Source organism: Trachurus trachurus, assembly GCF_905171665.1.
Source record: "Trachurus trachurus genome assembly, chromosome: 6".
NCBI classification, from domain to species: domain Eukaryota; kingdom Metazoa; phylum Chordata; class Actinopteri; order Carangiformes; family Carangidae; genus Trachurus; species Trachurus trachurus.
In genome coordinates, this window is record NC_139897.1 from 20,086,798 (window position 1) to 20,104,702 (window position 17,905).

Here is a 17,905-nt window from a genome sequence, read left to right on the forward strand (position 1 = left end):
GGGAAAGTCATTACATGGGTTTTGTTAAACACATTCCAGAGTTTGAGTTTGTGCAGAAGAAGGAAAAAGAACCTATAAAAGAAAAAATACAGGTTTTGTGATCGTCAGTAGAGATAGGATCCATTCATACTTTGGCGTTGAGGAAAAATTAATCGAGCGTCGTTTGAACATTTCATCTCTTGGAGCACTGGTGTGTGTGTGTGTGTGTGTGTCTTCAAAAGGAGAGAGAGAGGGAGCTCTTTAGTAGCAAATTGTAGCATTTTAGAGAAAGCACTTAAGCTAATTCTCCAGCATAGCTCTGTAATGTGGCCCCGAGTGATTCCAGCATTAATTGGATCCAGGTTCTGGTAATGAGACGGGTTGTGGTGCTACCTGCCAGAGGGGCTGCTCCTCTCCTCTCTGCACAAAGTTTATTTTTGAACCGAGTGTAGTCGGTATTCAGCAGCCGCACGGTTAGCGAGCAGCAGCAGCAGCAGCTCATATAGTACATTCACCAGTTTGAGGCCAGAGCCGTGTATTTTCTGACACACTTTTAAATCGAGACTGAGCCGTCTTGGTGGGGACACACGTGCTCGCACAAACACACACACACACTCTCTCTCTCAGACCAGACAGGACTCGCTTCTTCTGGATTTTCTCGAGTCGTCTCTGGTGGGGATCAGGCTCGCGAGTGACGCAGCTGTTGCGACCAGCTGGGTTGGCCATGAAAAGGGAGAGGGGGCTACAACAGAGAGAGAGAGTAAGAGAGTGTGTGGTGTGCGTGTGATCAAGCCACAGGTGTGTGTGTGTGAGTGTGTGTGTGTGTGCAGGACATGGTGTGTAAATAGGTTACTAGTGTTGTACAAGAGGAGAGGTAGTGAGTGAAGAAGGCCGGAGGGTGGGAGGGGGAGGTGGCGTTGCTGGGAAAAGTGAAAGGGGGAAAGAGAGAGTAGCTAACAGACAGAGTTGAACAGCTGTCGAGCAAGTCACTCCTCAAGTCGGCGGCACTGACCTCCACGTCACCCAGCTATACAACCCTGTTTCCTTATTGTTTTAATTGCAGATAAACATCAGACAGCGTGTCTGTCCTCCTCGTTTTCCGCCCCCGGCTTGAAAAGTTCAAAAGAAAATCAGTTTTTGCGCACGTGATGTTCTCTCACGGCTCTTTGTGGACTCGTGTTGTTTCACCGAGCCTGACCAGGTTTTTCTGGATCGTGTTGCTGTCCCTGTTGGTGCCAGGCAGACTGTAGCTGCCCCCCCCCCCACCACCACTACCCCACCACCCCCCCAGCCCAGAGACATGTGCCTGGCCCCGGCCTCAGTTCCCTTCCTCTCCTGCCTTCTGGCCTGCACCGATCTGCCCCTGATCTGGTGAGGAGAAAGAGGCATCTGCTGCCTTTTATGGCAAAGACTTGCCTGGGAGAACTTCACCAAGAACAGACAAAGCTGTGTGTGTGTGTGTGTGTGTGTGTGTTGTAGTGAAGACAGACTATGTACGTATGAGGGGAGGAGTGCTGGCACAGAGGAAGTTTTCTTTATCCTAAAATAAACTAATGGCTCCAGAAATTCACCTCCCTTCACCACACAAATGTTCGTAAGAAGTGGAGGAGGCGTTTGTATGGAAAATTATGAAATTACAGAGGGAGAGAAGCAGGAAATAGCTCAGTGAAACAGAATGTTTTCAAAAGGAAGGAGGGGAGGAGGGGGGGGGCAAGAAAGAACTGACTTGAACCTTTCACAGGAACTAAACAGTTTTCTGAGGGGCTTAGCGAAGCCTTTGAAAAGTTGTGAGAGCTGACGGTATCTGTGGATGAGGCTCTTTCCTCGGGTAAAGCTCTTTCACATGATGGAACATGTAGCTCGCGGCGCAGAAAAACCACACAGACCACATGCATCTGTCTGTGCCCTCATGAGTCGGAAAAGGGGTCTGCTTCGGGGCGGGGGAGAGGAAGCAGACAGAGATAAGGAGAAATGAAAAAAAAAATTATAAAACAAACGTGGGAAAGGAGCTTTTGGTTGGGAAAGAAAGGAGCTGTAATTTAAAAAAAGGGAGTCAGAGTGGAGGTTGTGGATTTTAAATGGGAAGTTAATGGGGCAGGAGGATAGTTGGGCTCAGAAAGGTGAAGGGGAAAGGGCAGAAAGAGGAGAAAAGAGGGGGTAAGTATGAGGCTGAGGCCCGAGGCTTCTGACCGTGAACAATAGACTGTTTGGACAGGTGAGCCAGGAGAAAGAAGGAAAAGAGATGCCTTCGAGCCTGAAGAGAAGAGAGATAAGATGTTTAGGGGGGAAAAAAAGAAACAGAAAAAAGCTGAGCAACAGGAGAAAAGAGGTGAAACAGAAAGTAGCTCATCATTAATAATTACCCAGCGGTGTAATCTGCCACGTCCTTGGTTTTAAATGAGGCTAAAACAAGCTCAGGTGCTTCCTGATAGAAAGAGTCGGATACCTTGATGAATCATTACCCAGTGTCTCGTGCACCTGTGAACACGGTTCTTAACATTTGCAAAGGCAGTTTATGGCGCAGCGTTTCTCCTGACAGATAAATAAGGACGACAGCTGCCATGTAAAGGAGGCAATTTTGAACATTTACATAGCAAAAGGCCTCTGGGCTCCGAGTGCATCCGACATGTTGACTCGCTTCCCCCTTGTTTGCCGAGGTGGAAAGCGGGGCGACGCTTCCTGGAGAGGGGAATTAAACTGCACAGGGCTTTTGAACACTGCTCTGGCCAACGGGCCTCGTGCTCCACAGGCCTGTCATGTTTTGTAAGTGTTTATTAGTTCCCATGGATATCAGCTGGGGCCTGTGTCGATCTACCTCCTCTCCTCATTCCTTTCTCCCCCTCCGCTCTCACTCTCCCCCCCCCCCCACACCTCTGTTCTCGCTCCTTTCTCTCCAAGTGTCTCTCTGTTATCTCTGGCGACACCTATAACTATGAACGTAATGACTTTCTTCGGTAGAGAAACAACCCGTCATCGCTTCCTTCCCCAATAAATTCCAGGGTTAGTTGCAGCAGAGCCCATGTTCAAGTGAGAAGGGAGTTTGGCAGCTGCCGGGAAAATTGTGTTTATGATCCTTCGTCATTGGTGCCTTTTAGATCGGCTCTCCTCGGTCCAGGAGCCGGAGCTGCCGTCTCTCTTTCGGGAATGGCAGGGCTGAGATCGTGGATAGAGCGAAAAGGGGAAGGAAAAGTGAAAAGAGCCAAGAACACATGGCTGGACCATTGTGTTTAGACAGAGAAAGTGTGCAGGGAGAAGGGATGAGAGTTGGACGTGAAGCACAGGACTAAAATGCGCAAATGAGTGTCAACAAAAGCACACTAAACTCAGGAAGCAAACTCATACTCCCTGGGTCCGTAAGCAAACTTAAACAACAATAGCAGAGCAGAGTAGGAGCGGAGTAAAGATGTAAGGAAAAGCTCTATTGCAAAGATTTAAAAAAAATTGTTTTGAAGGTACCTTAGTCTATATTTCATGCCGACTGTCCCAGACAACAAGGCCGGCGTTTATTTGTCTCACTCATGCATCAAGCCTCTCAAACTTTGACCTCAGATGGCTCCACCTCCGCCGATACAGACTTGTATCAGGGGCTTTGGGGAGAGGGGGGTTACAGCCCTGGAAGTGCAGAAGGAGTGTGATATGACATCCTCTTGCTAAAACTAGCAGTGGAAGTACAAGGCGCTGGGGGACGTCTGTCTGCGTGGAAGCTATAGAGCCAACATTAGGCCAGAGGTCGGAGTGAGGGGTCAGGTACAGCAACAGAGGACTCTTTGTTCCGTCTGTTTGGGCGGCTGTGAATCCCAGTGCCACAGAAGTCAAGAGAAAGTTTGTGTTGTGTAACTCACGTTAAGAGTTTGGAGACTCAGTTGACTGGCCATGAGTTGTAGATCTCAGGATATATCCATATAAAAATGTTAGTCAGTGCAAATAAACGCTCCTGTCCGTTGAGTGGGATTTAGCTGCAGACCAACTTGCAATGATTTGTACTGCACGACGCTTGCTGTTGTCTCAGCATTTGGCCCCTGCACTACTTGAATATCTGGTTGAATACTAGATGTTTTTACAGTGGCATCATGCAGGCCTGACTGGAAAATTCTTATCCCAGCAGCTCAGCAAAAAGGCTTACGTTGCCTTTCATTCTTTTACAGTGTCAGGATGAGCAGTGCGTTTTCTCAATAACGTCACTTTGAGAGTTTTGAAATCTCACTTCGAGAAAAAAAAAAAAAAAAATCCTTTGCATCACCCTAACCTGTTATCTATTTTTTCTGTGTTTACAGGAAGTCAAAGACGAAGCCAAATGGAAAGAAGCCTCCGGCAGAAGAGAAGAAGCAGTACTTGGAGCCAGAGTTCACAAAAATCCGCGTGGTGGACTTCGACCTCAAGGAGCTGGTGGTGCTGCCCAGAGAGATAGACCTCAACGAATGGCTAGCCAGCAACAGTGAGTGACTCCGACCGTGGCGGTTTGTTAATGACAGAACATATGGAACAGGAGCTTTAGTGAGGGTGACGTCCTGAACAGCAGAAACCACGGCTGTAATTACTAAGCCTTGTAAAAGCAGTTCCACGCAGTCATTGTTAAAATGTGAGAGGGGGCCTATTATCTTATTTGAGACGTAAACATTCCTTAAAGCTCAACGTTCGCTTTGGCTTATGTAAAAAAAAAAATTTCCTCCGGGGGTTAGGGGTTGTTTTTCCAAGGCGGTGTACACTTGTCATCCCGAGTGGAGGAGATGTTGCAGAGCCAAGTTCTTTACATGATCCAGGCCTGGCACAGCGTCGAGACACCGCACACACTGCTGCTTTCAACATCATTGTTTCCTTATGCAGTGTTGTAACGCTTACTGAAATTTATAGTTGTCATTATGAGCATCATTTCTGCAGTTTTGTGAGCTGAGGCCTGACTGATTGATTTCATAAGACTCTATTTTGACTTCTTCGCTTTGGTTACGGGTCATCCAGGTACTCGTGAGGGCAAAAGAGCAAAACAAACATTCCCCTCTTGGTTTTTATTTCAGCACGATAAAACTCTGATATGTAACAGATGGGGCATGTCTTCACATGTTAATGTGTTTTTCAAAATTAAATTGAAAGTTATATAAGCTGGCCTGTCTCAACTTGTATCCACCGCTAACTGGATTATTGCTTGGACACAAACAATAGGATCTGAACAATGTTTTGACTGAAGCATTTAAAAAAAAAAAAAATCAATAATGACTTCATTCTTGCACGCAAGTACAAACCAACAGGACGTTGATTGAATGTTCTCTCACTTGGTGCCGATTTTGTCCCGTGGGAGGGTGCAGATTAGATTGTCTCATTAGGTTTGTTCCATATGGGAAAACCAAGACTTTGGGTTTGTTGTGGAATCACATTGAAAGTAATTTTATACACCACAGCCAATTCAGCATGATACGAGCGCCAGGCCTTGGAGCCAGTGCTGAAGTCCAGACATTAGCCTACTGTATGAGACATTTTTTAAGGCTTTCCTGGGACGTCACCAACGTTCATCATGAGAGAATGGGAAAATAATTAGGACGGGCCAACGTTAGCAAAGATAAGTGTCCCCAACATGTCGCTACAGGTTTTAGTAGTAGTAAAGAATTTGTTACAGGACGAATATTTTTGCTTTGCAGCTTAACTGGTTGTGAGGGAGTTTCCCTGACAGCAGAAATACCAGTCTGAGGGTTAAGTGACTACTCAGTAACCACTTCAATTTATCCAAGCTGCAGCCACCTCTTTTTTTTTCCTCAAGTGTACACACACTGCTGAAGGATGTGGTGATTTGATGGATTAGTAGTGTGTTTGCATGTGACTGTGACTCTGACTGTGACACTGATCGATGTAGGAGATAAAAGAAGCTGCAGGTGTTTCCTCATCACGGGAAAACGTGACACGTGACGTGACACACACATAGTCCACTTTTATGTGGTTGAGTATTTTAGTCATTCATTCACATTGCACCGACCTACATCTGTTCCTTCTATGATTTATTCCTGGGTAGCAGATAACACACACACACACTGAATTAACACATTATGTTTTTCTCTCTTTTTTTCTCTCGTCTTGTCTACAGCAACAACTTTCTTCAACCTTATCAACCTGCAGTACAGCACCATCTCAGAGTTCTGCACTGGGGACACCTGTCAAGCCATGACGGCCTACAACACGTAAGTTATCTCCTGCGCTTTTGGTTTATTCATCGTTCACCTGCGGAGCCTCATTGGTTTATTCATCGGAAATCTAGCGTCTCGTCGGTTAATTCATTAAGAGATGCCTCCCCTGTTCACAGAGCGACAACCCAAAACCACAACCACGTGTGAAGAAATTTGTTTTATAATGTAATTTCTGTTTTTTTTTATACCCCTAACTACATAAACAGATTTGAGCCAGATAAAGCCAAAACAACTACTTAACCAGTCAATTTATCATTTGTTAACATTTCAGGCTCATTCAGTGTAGCTGCTGCATTTAGATAGACAGACTCTGTAGCTTCACCTTTAATCCCCAATGGTTGTTTCTGTGCCTTCTGTTATCTTAAGTCCACTAATATCAATAAAGTCACATCACACTCACTTCCTGAATAGATTTCTGTGAACAAACATTGCAAAAACAAGCCTCTGAAACGCACCAGTTGTCATGTTTTAAGAAGCATGTTGTGGCTGCATAGCTTTTCTGAAAGTGGTTATTTGTGTGCAATCAACTAGAGCACACCTCAGCAGCAGTTTAAGGATAATCATGTGGAAGCTTATTCACACCGTGGTAACAAAGGGGAGGTGACTAACTGTAAGTGTTTATCTAAACTAGTTTGCCCTGTCAGGGCGCGGTGCCATCTTTATGTGTGAACCCTTGTCTCGAGACAGAGAAGTCTTCATTCCCCCTGTGTATACCGAAGGCTGGAAAAACCTGATTAACCCAAACTCTGAGGAACCAAGACACTCACTACACAGCTCCTAACTCATTACAACAAACGTGTGGACACTTGCTCACACGTTCACGGTGGACAACAATATGACAATGACACCGATACCAAACAAGGCACCTGTTGAAAAATTACACAGATGTGACAGATGTGACTAAGAAACATGTCACGCGTTATCCCCCTCATTTATCGCTGTGTTTTTCCACTGCTGTCACTTAAAGCCACTTCTCAGCCCACACCCGCCATGCAAAGGTGCTTCGCCTGCGGTATGTGAAGAGCGGAGACAGAAGCGCAGATTAACATGTTTTTGTTTGCACTGTCTATTGACCTGTGGAAAACAGGTCAACAGACACAATGTGCAAGAGCTAATGCGTTAATCAAGAGGAAAAACACAAAAGTCAAACTTTAGTCCGCCTCGCTCCTGATCGAACAAAAACGCTGCATTTTTCTAAGACAAGGCCCACCATTTATGACTGTACCTTCCTCCTCCTCTGCCCCGCTGGCCAGATCCCCGCCCTTTCCTGCCCATGCAAGACCTGGCACCCACTCCCCCCGCTCCCCTCCCCTCCTCTGTGGTAAAAACTGACTGAGCCGCAGTCACAGCAGCGTCAGTGCCCCTGCCCAAGGCAGAGCTCAGCACTATTTTTGGAAGAAAATGTTTCCATGAGCTATGAGGGAACGGAACCATTTGGTAGCTATTTAGACCCATTTTGTATGGGTGGGTGGATCTGTGTGTGTGTGTGTGTGTGTGTGTGTGTGTGTGTGTGTGTGTGTGTGTGTGTGTGTGTGTGTGTGTGTGTGTGTGTGTGTGTGTGTGTGTGTGTGTGTGTGTGTGTGTGTGTGTGTGTGTGTGTGTGTGTGTGTGTGTGTGTGTGTGTGTGTGTGAGAGAGGGTAATGTGCTTACACTGTTAATTGGCATTGGATTCAGATGCTAGTTCCATCTTGGACTAAGCTAAATTCATGAGCAAATTAAGCGTCAAAATCTGGTATCACCACTTTCTGTTTTCCTTTTTCTTAATAGGCAAAGGGCAGTGAACAGTATTAAGTATTCATTGGCTTAATGGCAAACACATTTTTACTACATCCTTTAAACGCTGCACAGATGCAGCCAGATATTATTCCATCACATATATCACGTGTACTTTATTCCCAACATGAAGACATTTCATAACCACCCACATCCCCACCAGCCAACCCTATGATTAACACATATCCAGGAGATTAAATAAGGAAGAAGACATTACATAATAAGTAACTATAACTAAAAATGCTGTTTTTATATGAACCCAAAGGCCTAAGAAAACCAAAAAAATCTAAATAAGTTTCAGCTTCTGAATATTTTATGATTTAAAAAAAATACTGAGCTGCCTCAGAAACAAACCTCCATGTGTGTCAGTATTGTTCACTGTCCAGTGCTATATAAGGCCATAGTTTCATCATGTCTGGTGGACGGGCATGGAGGCAAATAGAAGGCATATTTTTTTAGTTGAGCCAGTGTCTCTCTCACACACAAACACAGCGTCTAATCCTGAGTGAGTAAGCGCATTGTAAGAGTCTGGACCTGGTCCTGTGGTCAGTAGGTTCCCTCCTGCAGGGTCAGTTATGTGGACGCTTTACATTCCTCGGGATTTTTCTAACGTCTGTCCCACTGACTCCCACACTCACACATGAAACAGCTCACACCTTAACACACACACACACACACACATTTCTTCTCACCATCCTACCTACTCATTAATTCACCTTTTCCGGCTCACTGAGACGTCGCTTTTGTCTCTGGCGGCGACCTCACCAATCCTGTTTCGCCGTCTCCTCTCACTTGAGCTCGCTCTAACCGCCTGCAGCTCCATCGTCCACCTCGAAGGTGTCTGCTGACCTGCTGTGTGACTACAAGCCACCTGCTTGTAATTCAGCTGTCTGGGTCAACCCCTACAGAAATATTTGGCCAGCAGTGGCCTGTGTGTGTGAGGGGTGGGGGGGTCAGTGTCCCGTTTACTCCCATCACTGCAGGGAATTTGGCCCAATCAGGAAATGAAAGCTCTGGGGCAGAGGGTTTACCGCTGAAATGAAAACATGCCAACATGATATCTGGACAAGAATGTGCCCGTACGAAAAAACACACAAAACAAAATGTCACTGGGTCATTTTCGTTACGATCTGCGTTACAAGGAAATAGAGAAGGTGACGGCTCATAGTTCACCTGCCTATTGTTTTTTCTTCCCGCTTCACAAAAATGATTTGAGGATTTTCTATTCCAGGAAATAGCTGCACCTGCGTCAGCTGCAAACATCCTTTTACAAAACATTCATTCTGGTTAATTAAAAGCCAATTCTCTGTCATGTAATAACATCCGGCTTGCTGGTTACCTGTCTTTGTTTACTGTCAATGTGTCTGTCAGTTGACGTGATTTTTGTTTCCTTCTCTGTCTCTCTGCAGAATATACTACTGGTATGACGAGAGGGGGAAGAAGACGAAGTGCACTGCTCCACAATATGTCGACTTTGTAATGAGTCTTTGTCAGAAACTGGTCACAGATGAGGAAATCTTTCCTACAAAATATGGTAAGAGTCTCTCTGTCACTGACTCCTGTGGCTGATGTCGTACTGCTGCCCCCTGCTGCTCCAGCCAGTGAAATTTAGGGATACAGAAAATTAGTGATAGTCTAACAAAAAAAAACCCACACATCTTATTTGGCAGTGTCCTATGTTTTATTTCACTATTCATCAATTTTAGTTTTTCAATTTGGTCAATATAGTGCATAATACAATATAGATAAGATAATACAAAACGCACATATTCACATCTTTGGAAAAAACTTTTGAGTCTTGTTAGTTTTTCTCAATTTTTCTGGAACAGAAAGTTAAATAAGGATTTAACTAACTGATAGTTTATGGATGAATTCAGCTATTCCTCCACTGATGTCCAAAATCTATTAACACTTCACTGAAACGCAATAGTTGCAGCAGGTGTCACATTGCTTCATTTCTGCCATCAACACCCACTGCAGTTTTTTAAATCTCTCTCAAACATCATCCTGAGGCTGTATATAAATTGACTATTAATCAACGGCTACAGATGCTCCTTTCTAGGCCTTAGTAAATCTACAGCGACCAGGTGTTTTAAAGATAAAACTATATCTGTAAGTCATTTTTGAGGATTTATAGCTTCTATAGGAGTGAATGGTTTTGGGAAAGCCGAGTCAGACCCTGTTTTAGTCTTTGGATCGTATTTGTTGACAATGAGAAAACCATAAAGCACCAAACTTGTCTGTAAAAAAAACAAAAACATAATCCCCCTGATCCCTGTTTCTAATCCCGTCTCTTCTGTCTGCTTTGTTTCCTTTTCCCCCTTCAGGAAAAGAGTTCCCCAATTCCTTTGAGTCCTTGGTAAAGAAGATCTGCCGGTACCTGTTCCACGTGCTGGCTCACCTCTACTGGGCGCACTTTAAAGAGACGGTGGCTCTGGACCTGCAGGGCCACTTGAACACTCTGTATGCACATTTCATCGTTTTCGTAAGGGAATTCAACCTGGTCGACCCCAAGGAGACCTGTATCATGGACGACCTGTCCGAAATCCTCTGCACCCCCGCCCCGCCGCCCGCGCCCACCCCGGCCCCCTCCTCCGCCCCGGCCTCGCAACCCTCCCCCTCTTCACAAAACCACGTGACGGAGAGATGAGCGGGGGGGCGGCGGCGAGACAGCAGCCACCGGGGGTGATAGAAGATAAGATAGAGGAGAAGAAGGAAAGACAAGACAGCCTGGCCCCCGTCCTCGGTGCCAGCAGGACTTAAAGAGACCTTCCACTACCCTTATATTTCGCTACTACACCAACCAACCAGCCGGAAGGAAAGGGGGGAGGGTTTTCGGGGGGGGGTTTGGGGGTGGCGAGGAGGGGTTTGTCACGCCAGCAGGAATTGGCGTGAGCGTTCCTCCCATGGGGCAAATCCCTCCCATCTTCTCTGCAATTTAAACTAGGAACAAAAAAGTATGTGTATGTTTTATTTTATTTTTTTTGGTTTTATTTTAAATTTTTATTTGATTTGATTTTATTTTTGTTGAAGTTTTATTCAGTTTTAATTTTTTGTTGTGGCGGTGGGGGTGGGGTGGGGTGGGGGTCAGAGAGGAGAGGAGAGGAGGGGGATTGGTGTGTCGAGCCTCCCTCTGTCTGTCCTCGACCTAACATACAGTACAGGAAGGGGGGCTCTGCTTTGCTTTGACCTACTATTTGTACAGTGTTGTTGATGTGTGGAGAAGAAGAGGCGTCTCTGCTCACCTGCCGGCTCGTCCATCCCTCCGCCTCCCCCTCCTCATCCTCCTCCTCCTCCTCCTGCAGGCGGCAGCAGCGGTAGCAGTGGCGACGGGGGGAGGGGCGCACGGCCACCATGCCGGCCAGTAGGGAGCCTGGTGAGGCGATAACTAGCCAATCACTGTTTGGGTTGTTTATGTCGGGGCGGGATGGGGACGGGAGGGTGGGGAAGGGGGGGTGGGACGGTTGATTAAAAAAGCGCTTCCTACTCAGGACCTGAGAGAATACGTCACTGCTGCCAGAGAGAAGTTCCTCTTTTATTTCTCCTTCTCTGCCCCTCGTTCTCTCCAGCCTGCTCAGCCCCTCCCCATGACGCGACGGTGTTTGTTTAATACAGTATAGTCACATAAATAATCACCTAACAAACGTGTCCCAGAGCTCTTCTTCTTCTTCGGCCTCTAGAGGGCAGCAAACGATGTAGAGGAACTCCACAGAATCAGGGGAGACAGAGGGAGATGGAAAAAAAATCTAAAAAAGATTGTACATTAGCTCTCTAATCTGAGTGGATGATTCAGAGTCAGACTGGTGCCCGTCTGTGGCTGGATGGGGGGGAGCTGTTTCCTGATGTGGAGCACAGCTGCAGCCCCTTTAAACCACCACCACCACCACCACCACCACCACCCGCTCCAGCAGCACAGAAGGACAAAGACATGAGGTAATGTCTGCAGGCCCACAGAGGGAGCGAGACGGAGACAGAGAGATGGGTGCGAGTGACGGTGGGTGGAGCTGCTCCGCTGTGGAACAGACACCAGTGCTCCCGGTGCAAAACTAAAAAATCTTCAGATTTGTGTTTTTTTTGTTTTGTTTTTTTGTTTTGTTTTGTTTTTTAAACCTGTCCCTTTCAATTTGCTGTTTTTGAAAAGATTATCAGAGGAGAATTAGTTGAGAAATAATAACGATATTGGTATCATTACACATGTATAGAAAATGCACAGTCTGCTTGGACTTTACTGTACAAAGAATCGCAAGCGGGTTCTGTCAGACATTAGCCTCTGTGTGTGGAGGAGGATGGGTTTATAATTCTCCCTTTTTTATTTATTTTAATTCTTTTTTTTTCTTTTTTTCTTTTTTTTTGCAGGGTTCTTCAGTTCTGGCTCTCGTTTTTATGTATTTTAATTATTAACTAAGTTAAAAGCAATTTAATATTTTAAGCTCTGCGGATTATAATCTAATAAAAGAGAGAAATGCCAGCGTGTCTCAGTGTCTTTTGTAAGAATGTGTGTAAAAAAAAAAAAAAAATTGAGTATCTCATGTGCTGCATCATGAAGGTGTCACTAAACTCATCCAATATAACACAAAGTTTACTGTTCTATGCACAAACACTGAGCCTGAAAGCAGCTGTGTAACATCTGTAACTGTGAAGGATCTTTGTCAAATCACAGAGTTAGATCTGTTTTAGATAAACAGATTAATAGCAAACAACAAATAAAACAGTGTTAAACTGTGGTGGTTGAGTTTGAAAGATGTCTAAAGGCAGCAGGACAGGGAGAATGAAATAATCTGCTGCTTTCGGTTTACATTGAAGACTTCAGTCTTACATAGATGAAGTGTAGTGGTGATAAATCACAAGAAACTGCAGGACAGAAATTACAACAACAAAAAGGTGTAGTACAGATAATTTCATCATTCACTATAGCATGTATACGTTTTTAATCTGTAAATTCTCAGTGTTTAGTAAGGATTTATTTTAAAATCAAATCATTCATCAACATTGATTTTTGCAAACTCCCAGTTATACTGCGAGCTTTGCTTAGTCATTGAAATCCAATCGCACTGGTGTCAGACTCTGTAAAAATCTCATTGTTTTCACTCTATTCACAACACTTTGTCATTGAACATTCTCCTTTATTGCTTTTAGATACATGCATCACTCTTAATTAAAAAAGAAGAAGAAAAAAAAAACACAGATGAGCCATTTCCTTCAGTCTGGGCTCAGGTTGTCCAACAACAGTCACATCTCATAAACAAACATCAGTGCTTTTCTCACTTTGTGCGTTTTCACAATGGCTCTGAGTAAAAACATGACGTGTGCATAAATCTCACTGCATGTGATGATGGATTATTGTTTACAGGCAATCAATCAATCCATATCATGATGGCATACATTGGTTTTTTTAAATAAATATTTTTGTGTTATTCAAGTCACTCCCCCCCCATACTTTTACTGATTATCATACAAAACACAGTCAGACGTGGTGTGTGTGTGTGAACGTGTGTTAGCTCTCCAGTCTGGTCCTGCGGATCACCGTGGCCCGACGCTTTCTCACCGACGGCCGCAAGGTGACGCCCTCGTTCAGCTTGAACTGCGCGATGCCACCTGCTTCGTCCAGAGTCTTGGCGCTGCAGCACGGCGTCGGCACCTTCATCGTGTTACCGAACTTGGAGTAGTCCACCGCGTACATGCCGTCCTCCTCGGACACCGTGGGCACGAACCTCTGCCCCCACAGGATCTCCTCCGTCACGTACGACGTCCTGGCTTGCGTGGTGATGCCCGTGGTCTCCACCACTCCCTCCAGCACCACGACCACCTCGATGTCGTCGTGCAGCAGGTCGGGGGCTGACAGGCCGTACAGGGGGCTGTCCTTGTCGATCACGTGGCAGATGATGAGGGGGGACACCAGGAAGACGCCGTTAGTCCCCACCGGGTTGTCCATGTGGATGTCGATCTGGTCCAGAGGCACCACCTCCCCTTCCTCCGTCGTGGTTCTCCGGACCACCTGCATCCGCACGGTGGCGCTGATGATCATGCTTTTCCTCAGGTCGCCGATGCGGATCATGAAGCAGAGTTTGTTGTTGCGCACGGAGATGACTGCGTGTTTGCTGAAAATGAGCGTCTCCGCGCGCCGGTTGGCCTGCGCCGTTTTCATGAAGATGCAGCCGAGCATGATGGCGTTGATGACGAGGCCCACGATGTTCTGCACGATGAGGATGACGATGGCCGAGACGCACTCCTCCGTGATCATCCGCCCCCCGAAGCCGATGGTCACCTGCACCTCTATGGAGAAGAGGAAGGCGGAGGAGAAGGAGTGAATCTCCGTTACGCACGGGACAAAGTCGTCTCCCCTCTGGTCCAGGTCGCCGTGCGCGAAGGCAACGAGCCACCAGATCATCCCGAAGAGGAGCCAGCTGCACAGGAACGACATGGTGAAGATGATGATCGTGTGGAGCCATTTTAAATCCACCAGAGTCGTGAAGACGTCCTGCAAGAACCGACCCTGCTCGCGGATGTTGGTGTGCGCTACATTGCAGGTGCCGTTCTTGGCAACGAACCGAGCTTTGCCCTGTTTGGCCTTGAACTTGGGCTGCTGCAGGACATCTTCAGCCAAACGTGTCAGCAGGTAATCTTCAGGAATGAGTCCTTTCCGGGACAACATAGCGATCCCATACTACGCACCCACACGGTTGTTTGGTTTGGCTTCTTCTCTCCTCCCCCGCGGCGGTGCCTCGGTCCTCAGCTCCTCGGCAGCTGTCGGGCGCAGGAGGGACAGTCCTGTTGTCGCCCGTTTTCTGGAGGTATGTGCGCTCCTCACGTTGCCTCCGGATCAGGCGCTGCTGCTGCACAACCGCGAAGTCCCATGAGAAGATTCTTCTTCCAGCTCCGCAGCTGCCGCCGTCACTCACCCCACCGACGACCGACCGACCGGGCGTAGCTGCTGCTGCGCCACGCCACAACCACCACCACAATAACCACCACTACCGCCGCTTCGTCCTCCCATCAGTGGATCAAAGAAACTCGGCGTATAATTGTGAAGTGTTGATGCAGGCCGGGGGCAAAATGGGCCGAGCTGAGGTTTATCACCTTTGGATGAGGAGCAGCCTCGTGTGTGGTGGTGCTGGTTGGCTCCGTGCTGACTCCGCCACTTCTCTCCAACTCGGTAACGTGAGATGGAGACGTTGTGAGGTGGAGGAGATACAGTCCCTCCCTCTCTCTCCCTTCCTCTGCCACCTCTGTGATGCCCTTCCTGTAGTGTGTTTTCTCAGTGGGAACGTGAGGGGCCCATCATGCAGAATAAACACATGTGCAGCTAAATGCCACCAACAGGCCCCACTCTGATTATACAGTACATCAGGCCTATTCAAATAGTGGCTCAGGGACCTACTGTTTTTCTTCTTTATGCACTTTGAGGTGTGCCTAGGTGACCAAAATGTTTATTTTGATTCATAATGGAAGCAGTGTTATTACTAATACTGGGCGTCTGTTTAGGTATGATCAAGATGTTTATTTTTTTATTTCAAAAGTGGAGTAAAGAATTGTCACTACCTCAGTTTCTAAAGCTTTTTCCATTGTTTTTATGCACTTTTTGATGTGCCTGTGTCAAATGTGACCCATTTTAAAGGGAAACAATGATTAAACATTACTTGTTTTTCGATATAAATTTAAGTTGTGTTAGTTTAAAACCACAAGACGCTGAAAATGTCTGGCCCCAATAAATTTCTTGGTTCAGAAATCAGGCCCAACTGAATTTGTAATTGAATAGCCCTGCAGTACACAGACACTCACAGTGAATCTCCCTCAGGTCTTTTGATTTAAAACTCCAGCAGCTTTAGTCTTTTCCACGAGCATCGTCCTGTGTTTAAACCCAGATCTTCCTTCCCTCTGCCCCTCATGGACAGACTTCATTTCACAGGCCAGGCCAGTCTGCTCCACTGGCATTTGTACAACATCACATGACGGCCCTGGCTCCAGAAGGCGCAGACTCTCAACTCACATTGACACCCCTGAGTATTAGGAAGATGATCACTATGCTGTGTCTCTGGCTGCCTGCCTGCTCCTTCTGGACCTCAGCTCAGCTCCAGGTCATTTAAAACCTGCTCTGTCATTCTCCATGACTCATATGTTTGGTACAGGGCAGTAAATCCCACAAACACACACAAGCACAAAAAAAAAACAGCTTTCCATCATCACCTCACTCACTATCACTTCAGAAAACACCAGTGTGAATGATAATTTATGTTTTATTAACAAAGAATTAACATTTTTTTATGTACAAATATAATACAACATGATTAAAAAATAAAAGGAATATATTCCATGGGTCAATTGCACTTCGAATGTCTTCCTTCAATGCTGCTTCTCTCTCTCTCTCCTCCTCCTGTTGTGCTACTTGTCTGCTCGCACGAAGGAGGCGAAGACGCTGCCCTCCGTGTCCAGCAGGGCCTGGGGTCTGTCGTACTCCAAGATGATGCCCCGCTTCATCACAATCACCAGGTCGGCATTCAGGATGGTGTGGACGCGATGCTGCAGATGAGGAAGAGGAGGAAGACTTGAGTGAATATTACTACACAAATGGACAAGTAAAGTGTCCATGTGGCCGCTGGGACACTTTAATATTCATATATGATGTTTTTAATCGCTTTATAGTGATATAACCTTAACAATGTTCCTCTGGAGATCACATTACCTTTTTTCCTCTTCTCCCTTTTACTTTTTAAAAAAACACTTTTACTGCAGTAACACTTATGTGTCCATGCAGCAGTCCACTGGTTCATAAGAACTGCATCATGGGTCAGTGTAAAAGGGAGGTCAGCACTCTCAAGGGAATGACTGGGGCGTGGGGGGTGGGTTACATGCATTACTGTTAATACCTGGCACAGTATGGGGAGGGGGGGATACTCACTGCTATAGTAACTACTGTGCGGTCAGCAAAAGAGGTCATCACCACTTTCTGTAGGATGCTCTCCTGTGGGGACAGAGGCAGAGGACAGAGATCAATTCAAGGTACAGGTAATAGAAAAACATATCTTCATACTGATTGAAAAAAAAAAACTCACTATCACCTCTCGTTCCTCATCCCAGTGCCCCTGATTAAAAGCTCCAGCCTGTTTCCTCGAGGGCTGTGGGCTGCTGCTGCTGCTGCTATTGTAAGCTACAAATGTCGCCCTTTGTAAGCGATCGTACAAAGTAAGAAGCCGCCATTTGTCCACACTGAATCCCCTCAGGCTATAACTGCCCTCGGTATTATCCCTATTTCAATCTATATGTACTGTATCTCCCTCGTGCACGCCCCCTTTTCCACTCCACCTTTCTTTTTTATCCTCCTCTTATGTAAGAAAAGTACAAGTACAACCAGAACCTGTGATCACTACCAAACTGAAAGTTTTCTGTTTCTATTAGCAGCTCAGATATTTAAAAAACTAATACTATATAACTGATACTGTAAAACTTTAACTTTTATATATGAATTCAGAAGGTCATTGAGCATGTCCCTGTTTAAATTCTCCACTCCATTTTCTGTCATCATCATCTTCCCTCTCATCTGTCACACACACACACACACACACACACACTGACCGTTGCCATGTCTATGGACGCCGTGGCTTCGTCCATGATGAGGATGCTGCTCTTCCTGACGAAGGCTCTGGCCAGACAGAACAGCTGCCTCTGACCCTGACTGAAGTTTTCTCCTCCCTCCGTCACTGTGGCATCTAAAGGGCAGAAATATCTTTAATTGAATAAACACACAATACTACACCCACAGTGGTACATTAATATTAATGTGAGAAGCACAGAGCTGAAGTTGCAGATTGCTTTATCAGTGACACAACACAACATTAAAGTTAATTGGCCATTAAGATTCCTTGCTTATGAATCAATATCGTATTGATTTTCCATTGTATGTTATGAATGGGACCGAGCAATAAGGAGAAGCTGGAAAAAGTGAACTGCTCCCCGGTGATGTCCGAGTCAGAGCACGTGTGTGCTT

The 17,905-nt window shown here is 46.0% G+C and overlaps 3 protein-coding genes across 6 annotated transcripts in view; 1 reads left to right on the forward strand and 2 right to left on the reverse strand.

Annotated features, from left to right (window-relative positions):
• Positions 1 to 12,385, forward strand: part of mob2a (MOB kinase activator 2a) — a 62,664-nt gene extending 50,279 nt beyond the window's left edge. For all 4 annotated transcript variants that reach the window (XM_083974289.1, XM_083974288.1, XM_083974287.1 and 1 more), the window contains exons 2-5: positions 4,254 to 4,414; positions 6,050 to 6,143; positions 9,333 to 9,457; positions 10,251 to 12,385. In XM_083974289.1, the coding sequence (XP_083830415.1) occupies positions 4,254 to 4,414; positions 6,050 to 6,143; positions 9,333 to 9,457; positions 10,251 to 10,573 (703 nt within the window). In that variant the 3' untranslated portion in view covers positions 10,574 to 12,385. The remainder of the gene's footprint in view (positions 1 to 4,253; positions 4,415 to 6,049; positions 6,144 to 9,332; positions 9,458 to 10,250) is intronic.
• Positions 12,386 to 13,320: 935 nt separating this feature from the next.
• Positions 13,321 to 15,135, reverse strand: kcnj11 (potassium inwardly rectifying channel subfamily J member 11). The gene has a single exon (XM_083974334.1). The coding sequence runs from the start codon at positions 14,573 to 14,575 to the stop codon at positions 13,418 to 13,420; it is 1,158 nt and encodes a 385-aa protein (XP_083830460.1). The 5' UTR covers positions 14,576 to 15,135; the 3' UTR covers positions 13,321 to 13,417.
• A 1,074-nt stretch (positions 15,136 to 16,209) lies between these two features.
• The window catches only part of abcc8 (ATP-binding cassette, sub-family C (CFTR/MRP), member 8), a 52,678-nt gene continuing 50,982 nt past the window's right edge, over positions 16,210 to 17,905 (reverse strand). Inside the window, exons 37-39 of the mRNA XM_083974067.1 lie at positions 17,494 to 17,627; positions 16,820 to 16,882; positions 16,210 to 16,440 (exon numbers count right to left, since the gene is read on the reverse strand). Coding sequence (XP_083830193.1) covers positions 16,303 to 16,440; positions 16,820 to 16,882; positions 17,494 to 17,627 — 335 coding nt within the window. The 3' untranslated portion in view covers positions 16,210 to 16,302. The remainder of the gene's footprint in view (positions 16,441 to 16,819; positions 16,883 to 17,493; positions 17,628 to 17,905) is intronic.

What these genes read in the sequence shown, in the direction of transcription:
- kcnj11 (XM_083974334.1), bottom strand. Translation starts at nt 14,575, where the DNA reads ATGTTGTCCCGGAAAGGACTCATTCCTGAAGATTACCTGCTGACACGT.